Here is a 16,128-nt window from a genome sequence, read left to right as displayed (position 1 = left end):
TAATTTTCTTGTCTTAAAGATGGAGACATTGATGTTTAGAGAGGTTAAGTAAGCTACCTAATAAGTGGGGAACCAAGGCTTAAATCCAGGGAGTGTAGATGATTAAACCATATGGATATTTAGTACATAGACTCAAAATGAGGATGAAAAATAAAAATAATGATGTTAATCTCTACTCTGCCTACCTTTCCCGCTGTTACACGGTTCATATTCATTCTTTCTTTTAATAAAAACTTTTCAATCTAGGCACTTTACTAACAAATAAGACATTTTCTGTGTCTTCAAGGAAACTGAAAGATTTGTAAGTGTATAGGCAGTTTTAATCTCTTTGAACAAAGGCAGTTGTGGAAAAGTATGCACAGGACTTTGAAAGGTCTGGCCAGGCAAGCAAGTAGCCCACTTTGAGTGGTTACAGAGAAGCTAGGAGAGTTAGCCAGACAGAAGGGTATGCAGGAAGAAGCGTCATGCACTAACTACTATCTGGTTGTCAGGAGCATTGTGGCGAAGCATAGCTCAGCACAGCTGAGGCAGGGCAGATGAGTGAATGAGGAAGTAGTGAAAGGCAAGGCTGGAAAAGTAAGCAGGAACCTCATCATGAACGGCCTATGTTAAGGAGTTGATCTTTATAAAGCTGAAGACAATCAGTGGAAAGCTACTACAGGCTTTTAAGCAAGAAAATATATAATCAGATGAATGTTTTTGAAAGATAGCTCTGATTACAGTGAAGAGTGTTCTGGACAGTAGACAAGCCTAAAGACTAGTGTCCAAGAGCCAAATGGAAGACTGCTTTGGCAATACACATAATAGAGGGTGAGGATCTACATTAGAGCATATCCAGTGGGCAATTAATAAATATTTGCAAGTTAGCATCAACAGGGGTTGGTGGTTGATTGTGGAGGGAGGGTTCAGGCTTGACCACCAAGGTAGGTGGTTGCACCATTTTTTACGGTCAAGAACATTCTCTAATCACATGAAATGATGTATGTGAAAATGCTTTGTAAACTGTAAAGCACATTCTTAGTTCTCTTGACTGCAATAAGGGTAGAGATGAGTCTTCCAGAAATGTTCTCACCTGCTCGGAAGATAGACATGCAATTCTTAAAATAATAATGATACCTACTACTAATAAGAATAACTATAAATGAGTAAATGCTTTTATGTGCCAACCATTGTTGTAAGATTTGTACATGAATAATAATTCCCTTCATTCTTACAGTACTCCACTTTATAGATATAGACCTCGAGACCTAGAGAGGTTGCTTAATGCCTCATACTTAGTAATTGTGCAACTCAGAAACAAACCAGTGCCGTCTGGCTCCAAAATCTGTGCTCTTGACTATGATAGTATAGATCTCTCTGTAAGACATACTAACATCAGTGTTACAAGAAAAGTATAAGTAAAATGCTATATGTAGGTTTGAAACAGAGAAAGACAAAATTAATAGAGTCCAGAGGATATAGCAGAAAGAAGTAGCATTTTTGCTTTTTAGAAAACCATTTCATTGTTCAGTGCAGACATACCCTCGTTAAAAGACGACAGAGTTCTCTCATCACTGATTCTTCTACAAAACTGTAATGTGCTGGGCTTGTCACTAGATGTTGCTCATGCCATGGTTCTGAATATCTAGCATTGCCCTCTCTAGCAGTTTGGAAAACTAAGAAGTACATCAGTTTTCATAATGAATCAAGTGTTTTGTTATTTCTATTCTACCTTATTCTAATTATTAATATATCAAATTATGATTAAAAATTTTAGAATCATTTCATAAATAATCTGGCTGTACTGAGATAGGAATTTTGTTTTCTTTCTTTTATATACTTGCTATCAATTATCTGTAAATTGTCTGAACCTTTCTTCTAGCAGCTATTATCTGACATATCATTAGCTTTTTCTGTTCAAATCCTTCCAGAGAACCAGTGCTATGGATCTGCACATCAACCTCTTGCTTTGGAAATTTCTGCTTTCCTAAACTACAAAAGTTCCATAGTGATAAAGTCATGCGGAAATAGTGCCCTCTTCATTATTACCTCCCTTTAATCATTACTTCGTAACATTGTAGTCACTCCCCATATACGCAAAAATTCATCAGCTTTAGGTGCTACATAGGTATGAGGTTTGTTTATATATTTAGCTTGTATTCGGTATTTGGACTCCAGAAATCCAGGAACCTTGGATGACCTACTTACCTCTTAACTCCATTACCTTATTCCCAAGTCACCCTAAGGCCTTATGAACAATGTGAACTTCACAGCAGAAATCTGAACAAACAGCAAGATATTTCACGCATGTAAAGTTCGTCTCAAGAAAATGACTTGGGAAGGAGCAGTTCTTGATCCAGTTCCCCGTCCTGTGTTTATCACAACTACTTTTTTAACTCTTTCTTCTATCTTTCCAAGAACCCTGAGGTCCTTCCTTGGGCTCCCTCTTTCTATAGTTCCCCACTCCAGAAGCAATCCCCTGCCATTGTAACTTGCCCCAGTGTTGTAGGTAACTCTAAAATGTAGAGCTCTAATTCCCACATTTCAATCTTCTGGCTTGATGTTTCCACTGGGATATCAATAAGGATCTTACAGTTCAGCATGTGAGGAAGTCACATATCTCTTCCCCCAACTTCTTCCTTTCCTATTTTTGCTCATGACTTCACTATTTTCCCACATACCCATTTTTTAAATGTAAGATAGAATTTCTTTATGACCCCTTATCCAATTAAATGCTGAGTTCTTGGCAAGACACTTAGGGTCCCCTCAAAATGTCTTTCCCTATTTCTTCCTCTGCCTCACTGATTTCTTCTCATCTGAATGACTGCAATATCCCCCTAGCTATTCTTCCTGACTTGGTCCTTTCTCCAGTCCATCTCATTTCACCTTCTAAAGCACTTTTCTGTTTGCCTATCTCACTAAAAACCTTCACTAGCTCCTTTCTTCCTTCTGAGTTAAGCATCGCCTCCACTACCCTCCACCACCCTCCACTACCCATCCACCACCCTCCACTACCCATCCACTACCCTCCACTACCTATCCACTACCCATCCACCACCCTCCGCTACCCTCCACCACCCTCCACTACCCTCCACTACCCATCCACCACCCTCCACTACCCATCCACCACCCTCCACTACCCTCCACTACCCTCCACTACCCTACACTACCCATCCACTACCCTCCACTATCCATCCACTACCCTCCACTACCCTCCACTACCCTCCATTACCCTCCACTACCCTCTGCTACCCTCCACTACCCTCCACTACCCATCCACTACCCTCCACTACCCTACACTACCCTCCACGACCCTCCACTACCCATCCACTACCCTCCACTACCCTCCACTACCAATCCACTACCCATCCATTACCCTCCACTACCCTCCACTACCCATCCACTACCCTCCACTACCCATCCGCTACCCTCCACTACCCATCCACTACCTTCAACTACCCATCCACTACCCATCCGCTACCCTCCACTACCCATCTGCTACCCTCCACTACCCATCCGCTACCCTCCACTAGTCATCCACTACCCATCTACTACCCTCCACTACCCATCCACTACCCATCCACTACCCTCCACTACTCATCCACTACCCTCCACTACCCATCCACTACCCATCCACTACCCATCCACTACCCTCCACTACCCACCTACTACCCTCCACTACCCATCTACTACCTCCACTACCCATCTACTACCCTCCACTACCCATCCATAACATGGGTGTGGGGGACCATCTAACCTTATCCTCTAAACATGTCTGTTGTAAATGTGCTCAACTCTGCCCAAACAGTTCCCAAGCATCTCAGTAAGTGTGTTCAATACTTTCCCATTTTAATACTTTTGTTCCTGATCTTTTCCTCCTTGGTGGCATCTACCATCCATGCTTTTTAAAGCCCTCCCTTCAAAGTGCATCTCAAAATCACTCATTTGATCGAGCCTGTCCTACTTCCTCTAAACTGTAATTATTACCTTTCCTTTGCACCCCACTAAGTTTCCCCATTAAATGTTTATATTTCTCATTCTGTATTTATCTATTTCTGTCTCCCCTGTTGTGTTTTAATTTGAAGGGGTCATGGATTCTGTTTAATTCAGTCTGTCAACTATGTAGGATCATCATAAAAACAGGTAATATAATAGCTAAAAGCACAAATTTTTTTTTGGAATCAAACAGCCTTAGCTCTTCCAATTATTATATGCTAGTTAAGTAGTGGCGTAACCTTTCCAAGCCTTGATATCGTCTTCAAAATGGGAACATGAAGAATACCTGCTTCAGGGCGACTGGGTGGCTTAGTTAGTTGTGCATCTGAATCTTGATTTAGGCTCATATCATGATTCCAGGGTCATGGGACTGAGACCCACGACAGCTCTGCACTAAGCACTGAGCCTGCTTAAGATTCTCTCTCCTCTCTCTGTCTCTCTCTCTCTCTTCCCCTGCCCCACTCCCCTGCTCTTGCACTCGCTCTCTCTCTCTAAAATAAAAAAATTAAATTAAAAAAAGAGTACCTGCCTCAACCTTTATTACAAGAATTAAATGAGATTATGTACGAAAAGTGCCTAGCATAGGGTGTGACATACAGTAACCAGAGAATGCTATCTGTTGTCCATATCCTTTTTGTAGTCACTGAACTAAGTAGATGCATAAGAACTTGACTAGAATGACTTGAAGGGGGACTTCTAGCTAAAGACAACAGTAGAAAACAAAGTATTATATTAAATAAGACCCCAAAGTAAAAGCCCATGTTGGAGAAGAGGCCCACATGGATGTATGTGTTGTTCAGCTCTGCAACCTTAAGGCCTCATTTAATGCCTAATATACTCAGCTGATGTTTAGTAGTCACTGGTTGTATTCACGTTATTAACAAACAAGGTGGCATATTTGTATGGCAATTATGAGGACAGAGATCAGACACTGAAGGAAGCTCATTGTCAACCAACTTCTGTGCAGCTGTTAGGATTCACACTGTGATAACAAATTGGCCTGATTTTGTGTCTGCAACCAAGGATAATGTGTCTTCTAATGCCTTTATGGAGAACTTGCTGAATGTGGATTTAAGTAGATTAATCAAAGCTTGTGCCAGAGAGAGAGTGCATTTTTGAAATCGTGCTTTAGACTCTTCCTAAGTACAGATTTACAAAACACTAGGTAGAGCTTAATCAGATCTTTGGGACAAAATGAGCAACAATGATATGGTAATGGTAGGTTCAGACTGTACACTCCCATTAAAAGCTTTTCCTTTGGTACTTTAAGAAAAAAGTTGTATTAAAAACAAAAAGTAATGGGATTCCCAGACAGAAATCTGTGTTTAAATGGCATTAAGGCTGTGGCTCAAATCAACAAAAGCCAGGAAATCCAAAGTTAACCTTTATCCAGACTGTTATGCCATTTTTTCCAACTCTGTGTGTGCTGGTGAGCAGCCTTCCCTTTGAATTTCCTGGCTCTGGCAACTGAATTGCTTTGAATTACAGTACTCTGGGTCTGCTATTAAATGGGAATGTACCCTGAGGATATATGCTTACTTGCCGGTGCTTCAATGCGTCACTGTAAGCCCAGGAGCCATGAACCTGGGTATTTTTTTCTTTCAAGTCCCTAAGGTCCCCATTTATACCTAGATAAGCCCTGCCTTACATCCATTTGTGTTGCTAAAGCTGATAAAGTTTAACATTACAGCTTATATATAGTTATATGTAACTATATATATATATATAGTTATAGTTATATATATATAGTTATAGTTATAATTCAAATGCACTTTTAAACTTCTAAATGTTTCTTTTCTCTCTTTTCACCAGACATGGCGATGACTTGATCGTAACACCCTTTGCTCAGGTATGTATCATGCTGGTCCTGGCTTGCTCTCCCTCTGTCTCTGGGTACACTTTCTAAGTGTGGCCTCTGAACCTTCCCTTTCATCTCCTTTTGTTCCTAACCATCCTGATCATTGTCCTTATAGGTCCTCGCCAGCTTGCGAAGTGTGAGAAACAACTTTACTGTACTGACGAACCTTCATGGAGCAACCAACAAGTAAGCATGGAGTTTTTGTGGAGTTACGGCCTTCCATGAAGGCAAAAACATTGAACAGCACAAAAAGAAGGGAAAAAAAAAACCATTGCATGGAAATGAGCCTTCCAAACTAAGTTAGGACACATGATGAAATTTGAAAATAGCATGGAACATCAATAGTATTTTAGAACTGGTAAGACGTGAGAAATTAGTCTGTATCTTATTAATCTTTGTACTCCTTACACTTCATAGACTGTAAGAGTTCAACCACTGAAAGGTGGAGATGAGGGTTTTTGTTGACATTTATACTTAATTCTTTGGGAGTTATTTACAGCTGTAAATTCTATTAAATTCTTTTGGACTATCTATTAATGAATTCAGAGGTTCAGATTCAAGATTAAAGGTACCAAAATATTCAAGTCCAGTTGCCTTTTGTTTTTGATAATGTATGAATAGCTTCTTGCAACTTGATGAATAAGATGGGATTATCTTCTCCTCTGCCCCCAAGTAACTATATAACCTTGGTCATTTCAATTTACATTGCTAACCCTTGGTCTCTTCATGTTTATAATGAAGGGTTTGAACTTGATATTCCTGCCTAACTTTCTCCTCCAAAACCATTTCAATCTATGAATCTAAGTGCTATGCGGGTCACTATCTAGCATGTTAAAAGATCATCACAAGGTTCAGAAGGTCCTAGAACCAGCAATCGTGTAATGACACCCAAGGCACCTCATGACCCCACTCAAGTTTGATTCAGTTTGTATCTGATGCAGTAGACATGAAAGCTAGAGACTTGCTCAGCCTCTTTTGCAGTGGTATTCCCTGTTTGTTAATTTATTAAATAATTTATCCAAGAAGCATTTATTTGTACATGCTATTCATCCATACATGTTTGTTTTTGACAAACTGACCCAATATTTATGAGCACTACCTTTTACTAGGAACTGGTGAAATAACAGTGACCAAAACAGACAAGTTTTCTGCCCTTTCAGGGCTTACATTTAAATAGGAAGCGCCAGAGCATATGGTGGTGAACAATCAGACCAGGTCTCTGGCCACCTGGGATCACATTCCAGTGACTAGGGTCTGGTTGCTCCCTGCATGTTCTATTTTCCATCCTAATTATGGACTTACTGTTCTCTCTTCCTCAAAAGTCTCTCTCCACCTGCCAGTAATTGCCTAGCTAAATCCTCCTTGTCTTTTACAGCTCATCTCCACTATCACCTTCACGAGCATGCTTCTTCTGACCCCACCAAGCCTGGCCAAGTGCCCCTCAGTGGTCCCAGAGCATTCTCCCAACCTTATCACACCGTTTATGGGTCTCTGCCCACCACTAGACTCTGTGTCCCTTGAGGTCCTTCTAGAATTACACTTACTTTTCCTTGGATTTCCCAGATAATTATTTTTTCAAAAGAGATCCTTCCCCTTTCCCACTTTTTTTTTCTTTACAGAATAAGACCTCTGGGACCATACATATGGGCCTCATAACCCAATCCTGCCACTTGACAACTATGTGACTTGGGCACAATTTCTCTACTTCTCAGTTTCTGAATCTATAAAATTAGGTTGCTCTGAGGATTAAATGAGTTGACATTTGTAGAATATTTATAACAGCACCTAGCACGTCATAGGTGATGTGCTTTATAACTGTGAGCTGTTATAATCGATAGGTACCTGTCTCTTGCTGAATCCAGGCAGTGCCACACCTTGGAGTTTTCACATCCATTATCTCAGTGGTAATCACCATAAATGCTGTTTATGACAGGTATTGTTGCCCCCCTACTCTGTGGACAAGGGCACAAAACTTAGGGAGAATAAATGACTTGCACAAGAACACGTGACTTGTGGTGAAGAGCAGAATCAGACCTGAAACCTGGTATCCTGACACTCATTGCAACAGGAAATATAGTTGTTGTCTTCCTATGTAGGGAGAAACTCAGTTCTTCCTGTGTTTGCTTTTTTTTTTCTTTTTCTCCTCTGTGAGTCTTCTTTACTACTGAGAAATCACTTTATTTCTGATAACTCTAGTCACCAAATGTGTGGAGGTTCTGCCCTTCCCCACCCCCCATCCCCCACCCCCAACAACAAGTGAGTCTCCAACACCAGCTGGGTGTCTTACAATTTAACTCCATTCTGACACTATCTACCAGGAGATCCCGTCAGATCCCAGATTAAAGGCACAGTCCCACAAGACTGCCTCCCACTTCAGATGTGAGATGTTGTCACCTGTACTTCTGCCTTACTTCCTATAGATCAGAGGTTCCAAGGAGTCCCTTCTCCAGTTCAATGAATTTGCCAGAATGGCTCACAGAACCTACAGAAACACTTACCTTTACCGGTTGATTAAAGGACATGATAAAGGACACAGATGAACAGCCAGATGAAGAATAACATAGCATGAGGTCTGGGAGGGTCCCAAGCACATTTCCCACGGAAATGGGGGGCATCACCCTCTCAGTGTGGATATGTTCACCAGCTTGGATGCTCTCTGGACCCTGTTGCTAATGGGATTTTATGGAGTCTTCATCACGTACACACGATCAATTAGAACTGTTTTTAGCCCCTCTCCCCTCTCTGGAGGATGAGAGGTAGGGCTGAAAATTCCAAGCCCTTAATCCTGGCTTGGTCTTTCTGGTGACCAGCCCCTCCTAGGAGCTTACCCACAGTTGCCTCATTAGAACCAAGATGTTCCTGTTGCTCTATCACTTAGGAAATTACAAGAGTTTTAGCAGCTCTGTGCCAGGAATAGGGGGCAGAGACCAATATATTCTATTTCTGTTACCTCACATTTTTGCATTTGCTACACTAAATAAATTTTCTTGTTATGGGAAGAAATCTCCAAACATGTTTAACAGAGTCATTTAGGTAGAACTCAGGGAATAGATGAAGGTCAGAGAGCCTGAAGGCAGAGGCATGAGCTAGGAGTGTTTTCAGGAATTAAGATATTAGGAGTGAAGCCCTGGACAGAGATGATGGAGGTGGGAACTGGAGAGGAAAGATTAATAAGGATGCATTTCAAAGGCTTCTGTAGTTTAGCAGGACTCAAGGTCACTGCACTACATAGCTGCTCCAGGACAAAGAGGTGGGGGATGTTTTCATTTACCATTTGTTAGCAAGAAACTCTGTTATTCTTTTTCTGTAAGTATGGGAACACTCAGCCTAACTCTAATAGGCTATGTCAGCTGAAGCTACTTTCTCAGAATCAGGTCCTTCCATAGCCTGGAGGGTTTTGAGCCACATAAACCTTCAAGAACTAGAGTACGCTAAGACCATAAATGCTGAATACAGAGCTGACCCAGAGTCCATTATCACTGGCTGAAGACCACTCTTCAAATCATGGCCCTTTGCATCACCTTTGGTCCAAACCAAACCACACTCCCCAAACAGAATAAATCTCCATCAGTAGGACAGTTGTATCTGATGGTTTTTCTCATCTCCATCCCCACCCACATTTGTGCATAGTTGATCCTCATTGATTCCAAGCATTTTCTTTTCCTTCCTTCCTTCCTTCCTTCCTTCCTTCCTTCCTTCCTTCCTTTTTTTCTTTCATTTTTTAAGTAGGCCTTGTGAGTAGACTCCACGCCCAGCTTGGAGCCCAATGCAGGGTTCCAGCTCATGATCCTGAGATCAAGACCTGAGCTGAGATCAGGAGTCAGATGTTTAACCAATGGAACCACCAAGGCACCCCTGCCCAAGTATTTTCTTGAAACCAACACCACCTAACCAAAGTTCAAGGCAGGACACATGTTCTGCTAGTTTCCCTGGAAAACTGAGAACTCAACGATAGGTTTTAGCTACAAATGAAGCAGCCTAGGAGGTTCATTTAATGCATTCCATCATATTCCCAGATAGTCAGTAGTACCCTCAAACAAATAAAGAAAACTGAGGACAACAATGCCTGCTAGGTACCATACTGATGGCATTTCCCCCACATATTCACTTATCTTAACAACTGAAACTGTAAGATCCATGGAACTCACAAGTGGCTTTCTGGGATATTCTTGGGTTCCAGGGTGCCACTCCTTGGCCTAAATGTAACACATAAGTGATAATTCTGTCCTTGGAATTGTTATCGTGAGACATCTCAATAGTGTGGTTTATTATATGAAAAGGAACTCCCACATAGAACTATACTTCTCATAAGTCAAGATTTCCTTTATCTTTTGGCTCTTTGCTCTACTGAAAAAATAGTTCATTGTCTGCCTGAGCTTTACCACCCAAAGGGTGAAAATCTCAGTTTCTGTTGAGGTGATTTCCTTGCACTTCCATGAAATGTTCCATTGAGAGATGCTTGATTGGGCCTGTATTTCTTGGCTTCAAATTAAAACCTATTATTTCTTTAGTTCCTGGAGTTAATTTTGAAAATATGGCTTTCATTTAGAGCTGTTAATTCAGATAAGCATCCCTAAAGCATTTACTGGCTTCAGCTGATGGAGAAATCACATGAGTGAGAATGCCCACCATTCTTCAGTCTGATAACCAGGGAATATAACAGCTAGAAGCAAAAAGGGGTCCCACATCATTCAACTGTGTCACCAACATCACAGAAGTCACCAGTGGCTATCAGGAAATCATGTAACATCTCTGTATCAACATTCTTCTAAGGCATAATTCAATCAACATGTATGTAATCTTTGAGAAAGAATTAATAGCCATTTAATTTTGTTTTCAATGTATATCTTTCATTGCTTTGTGTCCTTTGGCATGGATTTAAATTAGCTGAGAATAATAAAATCTTGAGCATTCAGAGGGGAAAGAACCCAGCCAAATTTCCTCAGAGTAAGTGAGGAAATATATGTGAAACTGCTCACACAGGAGCTGGCACATTGTAAATTAGCAGTAAATGTTAGCTCCCTCCTGCTTTCCCCAAGTGAGGAAGAAACTGAGAGGTTCAGTGAGTTGCTGAGGGCTATACATTTAGAAGGTGCCAGAGCCAGGATTAGGATTCCTGTCTTCTGATTCATAGTCCAGTTCTTTCTCCACTGTACTATTCAGTGCTGTAAAGTATTATTAACTGTTGTGGCAAAATTATCTTCACTTTTAATATCACCATCTTTAACCCAGGCATATTACTTCTGATTCTTCTATAAGTTGGGGACTACTGGAAACTGGGTGGCCAATGGCATTTTCTTCTGGCACTCATGACAATTTTCTAATTGGCACTCTCATGCCCTGTAAGCAATAATGCAGCTTCAAGTCATTCATTCATTTAGTTTGCGCTGAGCCTCTTCTTTACACCAGGTCTTGGGAATAAGTGGTAAACCAAATAAGCATGGTGCTTGCCTCCGCAAAGCTTGCACACACAGATGCTAATCTGAATTTAACAACTTTAAATAAGAGCTTTATTTTCAAAATGAACACCTAGGACAAGGGAATTTATATAATTTGTGTCATTATCAAGAAGACATTTGGAGAATTGGGTACCACAAGTAGCCAAACTATTAAGAAAGCAGAGGTTCTGGGGGTGCCTGTTTGGCTCAGTTGATTGAACATCTGGCTTCAACTCCGGTCATGATCTCTCATAGTCTGTGGGTTTGAACCCTGTGTCAGGCTCTGTGCCAACAGCTCAGAGCCTGGAGCCTTACTTTGGATTCTGTATCTCTCTCTCTCTCTCTCTCTCTCTCTCTCTCTGCCCCTCCCCCATTCATGCTCTATTTCTCTCTGTCTCTCAAAAATGAATAAACATTAAAAAAAGTTTTTTAGGGGCACCTGGCTGGCTCAGTTGGTTAAGCCTCCGATTTCAGCTCAGGTCAGATCTCACGTTCGTGGGTTCGAGCCCCACGTCAGGCTCTGTGCTGACAGCTAGTTCAAAGCCTGGAGCCTGCTTCTAGTTCTGTGTCTCCTTCTCTCTCTGTCCCTCCCCCTCTCATGCTCTGTGTCTCTCTGTGTCAAAAATAAAAATAAAACATTAAAAATAAAATAAAATAAATAAATAAAAAAAATTTTTTAAAGAAAGCAGAGATTCCCAAACATTTAGGGTCTTCTAGTTCGATGTCATAAAAGCCATCTTTGGAACTCAGGAAGACGGGGAAAATAAAATCATTAAAACATATTATTAATTCAATGAATACATATTGAATACCCATATCATAGCAAATATTTTGCCAGTTTCAAGGTTACAAAGATGAACAAGATTCAGTCTTTGCTTAAATTTCTCACAGGTGAGATAGACAAGAAAATAGGAACTACGATACAGTCTGAACACTGCCATGATGGGGCAAATGTAGCAAACCATAGGTAGCACAGACAGTGACTACTCACAATGAGGAAGGGGTAGCTGAGGAAGTGAAAACCGAGGGGATTCCTGGTACAGAGGAAGGAGTTTGCCACTGAAAAAGAAGGAAAAGAGTATAAAGCTGAGCAAAACCTATGCAGAGACCCAGTGACATGAGTGTATGCTGTGTTTGTGGAACAGTGAGTAGTATGTAGAACCAAGGCTGTAGAGGAAAAGGAAACCAGATAAAACATTCTTGTGGTATTTGGCTCCTCAAATGATCTTTACATCAACGGTTCATTCAATCGACAGTTCACCAGTATTTATGAGGTTCCCACTCTGTGTGGCAGGTTGGTGGGTCCTAAAGAGGCTATGTGGAAAGGAGTCAGCACTGGATCCTCCCTGCAGTGGGTCACAGATTCATGGTGGGGATGATATGTGCCCATTGAATTGTAACATGAAGAAATAACCTTAAAGGCGCAAACAAGGCACCATGGGGTATTAGAAGAGGGGTCAATGTTAGCAAACATGAAGACATCCTTTTAAGAAGATGGCATTTGACCTTTGCAGTTTCTATTCTGACACCAGTTCCAGTATGTGGATTTTTCCCCACACATCCAAGCAATTTCTCCTTAACCAGCTGAGTGCCTTACAGTTCAGTTCAGTTCTGACCTGTCTACTTGGAGATAGCATCAGATCCCACAGGCTAAGGGCTCAATCCTGCAAAACTATTTGCCACTTCAGACACCAGTTGCAAGTCCAGTTTAATACCTGTACTTCTGACCCACCAACTATAGATCAGAGGTTCCCATGACCCCTCTTCTTGAATTTTATTAATTTGCTAGAGAGGCTCACAGAACTCAGAGGAATATTTTACTTACTAGAATACTGGTTTACTATTAAAGGACATATAATTCAGTAACAGCCAAAGGGAAGAGATGCATAGGGCAAGGTATGTGGGGAAGGGCAGCAAATCTTCCATTTCTTGGAATGTGGCCCTTTCCCCAGTCTCCTCACAGTCACCAACCTGGAATGCAAGGAAACGCTCCAAACCTAGTAGTTCTGGGTTTTTATGGAGGCTTCATCACATAGCCACCATTGATTAAATCATTGGCTGCTGGTGACTGAACTCAGTCTCCAGCTCCTCTTGTCTCCCCAGAGGTCTGAGGTGGGGCCGAAAGTGCCCACCCTCTAATCATGCGGTTGGTTCCCCTGGCAATTAGCCCCCATCCTCAGGTTACCTAGAGGCTTTCCATAAAGCTCCTCATTAACATAACACAGGACACTTTTTATAGCTCTCTTCACTTACAAAATTCTTAAGTTTTAGGATTTGTAACTGGAATGAAGACAGGGATCAAATATAGATTTCTTGCAGCAGTGCCTAGGTAGCTCAGCTGGTTGAGTGTCCAACCCTTGATTTTAGCTCAGGTCATGATCCCAACTCTTGATTTCAGCTCAGGTCATTGTCTCATGGTTCTGGGATTGAGCCCTGAGGTGGGCTCCATGCTGAGTGTGGAACCTGCTTCAAATACTTAAGATTTTCTCCCCTCAAAAAAAAAAAAAAAAAAAAAAAAAAGATTCTCTCTCCTCACTGTGGAGCCTGCTTAAAATTCTCTCCCTCTCTCTCTCTCCCTCTCTCTCTCTCCCTTTCTCTCTCTTTCCCTCTCTCCCTCTCTCTCTGCTCTTCTCCCACTTGCATACCATTCTTTCTCTAAAATAAATACATAAATAAACAAGGGTGCATATATTTCTTATTATAAATTACAGTATCATAGAAAGATAGATGATATTTACATGTGTGAGTTTGTGTGGGGAGAGCTTCCTTATCAGAGGAATCGCCTGAGCCATATCAGGAAAGGAATAGCACTTTTCCTGGAAGGAAAAATAAGCGATCAAGTTTGACCTTGGCAAAATACAAGTTCTTCCTTCCTTCCTTCCTTCCTTCCTTCCTTCCTTCCTTCCTTCCTTCCTTCCTTCTTTCATTCTTTCTTTCAATAAGTATTTGCTAAGGGCTTGGCATATGAACGACCATCCTGGGTTCCAGGGATCCAGTAGTAAGCAAGTTGTTCCCTGCCTGCCTAAATGTTATATTTAAACTAAGCTCTATACTGAACACTAAGTAGTGCCTGTTTTCATTACAACTTTAAAGTGCTGCTAAGGAGAAGTACAAGATACATGAGATCAAACAGTCAATCAATAGTTTGAGATGAAATGTCAGAGAGGAATTCCTACAGATAAGCCAGGAAAAGTATGTTGAGGCCAAAGAGCAGAGGACTTTGAGCGCTCAGCTAAGGAGTTTGGAATTTAATCTCTTACTTTTCCTGAAAAACAGCCCTCAGTATTACTGCAGGTGTTATCAGCAGATGAAATAGTGGAAAGAGAATGCACTTTGGATTCAGAAAGACTTAACACTGAATCTCAGCAATGCCAGTTATAAACCATGTATTCTCCAACATGCTTCTTAACCTCTTCGCTACTCTGCTTCAGTATCCTTATCCTTAAGATGGGAAGATTATATTCCCAGTGGAAGCTAAGAAGTACCTGGCATGATGTCTAGCAGAAAAAAAAGTAATCAGTGGATGGGAATGACACAGAGGGTTTAACCTTTACCTAGGTTGACCTAGCTAGGAAATGTTTGGTAAATGTGAACCCTGCCCATTAGACCCGGCAGCTGTCAGATATGTTACCTGGAAGCTAGATGACCCCAATGGATCATAGATGGATCTGGTGCACTTACGAACTAGAAAGAAAGCTTGTGGCCGTATAGGTGGGGAGACCCTTTCTTAACAACATCTTCGCAGGCCATTTTCTGTCATTTAGAGTTTGGCTTCCTCCCCAAACTTGCTTGTACATCAGAATTCACAGATTTATGTAAAAAAATAGAGATTCCAGGCCTCATCCCAGATACACTGAAATAGGCTCTCCAGGGAAGGGGAAGGAAATCATATTTTTAATAGCTCCTCAAGTGAGTACATTGCTCATCCATGTGTGAGAACCACTAACTGGCCTCTTGCTTGTTGCTAATATGCTGTTGCTCTTTAGTGGGGCAGACAGCCCTCTTTTCTAACGGTTCTGAAAACGGGCTCCCCATGCTAGCAGCATCAATGCCATGCGTGATCATTTAGAAATGCACACTCTCAAGCTCATCTCAGGCCAATGTGGTCAAAGACTTTGGGCGTTGGGTTCAACGGGGGTCTTGGTAAGCCCTCTAGGTTATTCTGATGACCCTAAAGTGTGAGGGCCACTGCTCTATACCTTGCGGGGAGGCTTTGCTGTAATGCACTAGGTAGAAGTTCTGCAAAGCATGAGAAGGCTGATGAGACCAGCAAAATTGGGCGGGAGGGCTGAGAAATAAACAAGGAAGAAAAACAAAAAAGAAAAGATGGAGACCCAGTATTTGTGGAGCATAAGTGTGTTTGCTTGTTTCAATGGACTCTTAACATCAACAGGCTTGTTACAATGAAGAATAATGCCCAGTTCTTCTGTGAAAGACCACTCCAGAGGTTAAGCAATCTGGATTCCTGTTCCTGTGTGACTTTTGGCAATGGACTTCACCTCTCTGGGTCTCAGTTTCCAGAGGTGGAAAAGGGAGGCCTGGACTGATTGGTCTCTCAGGACTCGGTCTGGCATAAATTCTACCGCACTACCAGAGGAATTGGGATCCACTTTGACATGTGGTGTTATTCCTGAGCAAGCATATTATCTGAGGGTCTCTTGGAATAGTGAAACCTAAAACTGAGGGGCTGGTTAGGGACCTGGAGTAAACGACTTCCTTCCTGAAGAGCATCCAGGAGGCTGTATGTAGGGAAATTCTGGGCCATCTGGATGTCAGAGGATTGCAATCATCCACCAGTGTTACAGGAGCCTGCCTTCCGGAGACAGTATTATGTCATTTGATAGCTCATTATGACCT

General features: G+C 41.6%; 1 protein-coding gene across 2 annotated transcripts in view; it reads left to right on the top strand.

Annotated features, from left to right (window-relative positions):
* Window positions 1-16,128, top strand: part of PDE4B (phosphodiesterase 4B) — a 433,205-nt gene that overhangs the window by 314,483 nt on the left and 102,594 nt on the right. For both annotated transcript variants that reach the window (XM_029948623.1, XM_029948624.1), the window contains 2 exons: window positions 5,788-5,824; window positions 5,949-6,019. In XM_029948623.1, coding sequence (XP_029804483.1) covers window positions 5,788-5,824; window positions 5,949-6,019 — 108 coding nt within the window. The remainder of the gene's footprint in view (window positions 1-5,787; window positions 5,825-5,948; window positions 6,020-16,128) is intronic.

Source organism: Suricata suricatta, chromosome 8 (assembly GCF_006229205.1).
Source record: "Suricata suricatta isolate VVHF042 chromosome 8, meerkat_22Aug2017_6uvM2_HiC, whole genome shotgun sequence".
NCBI lineage: Eukaryota > Metazoa > Chordata > Mammalia > Carnivora > Herpestidae > Suricata > Suricata suricatta.
This window is presented reverse-complemented; position numbering and strand designations above follow the sequence as displayed.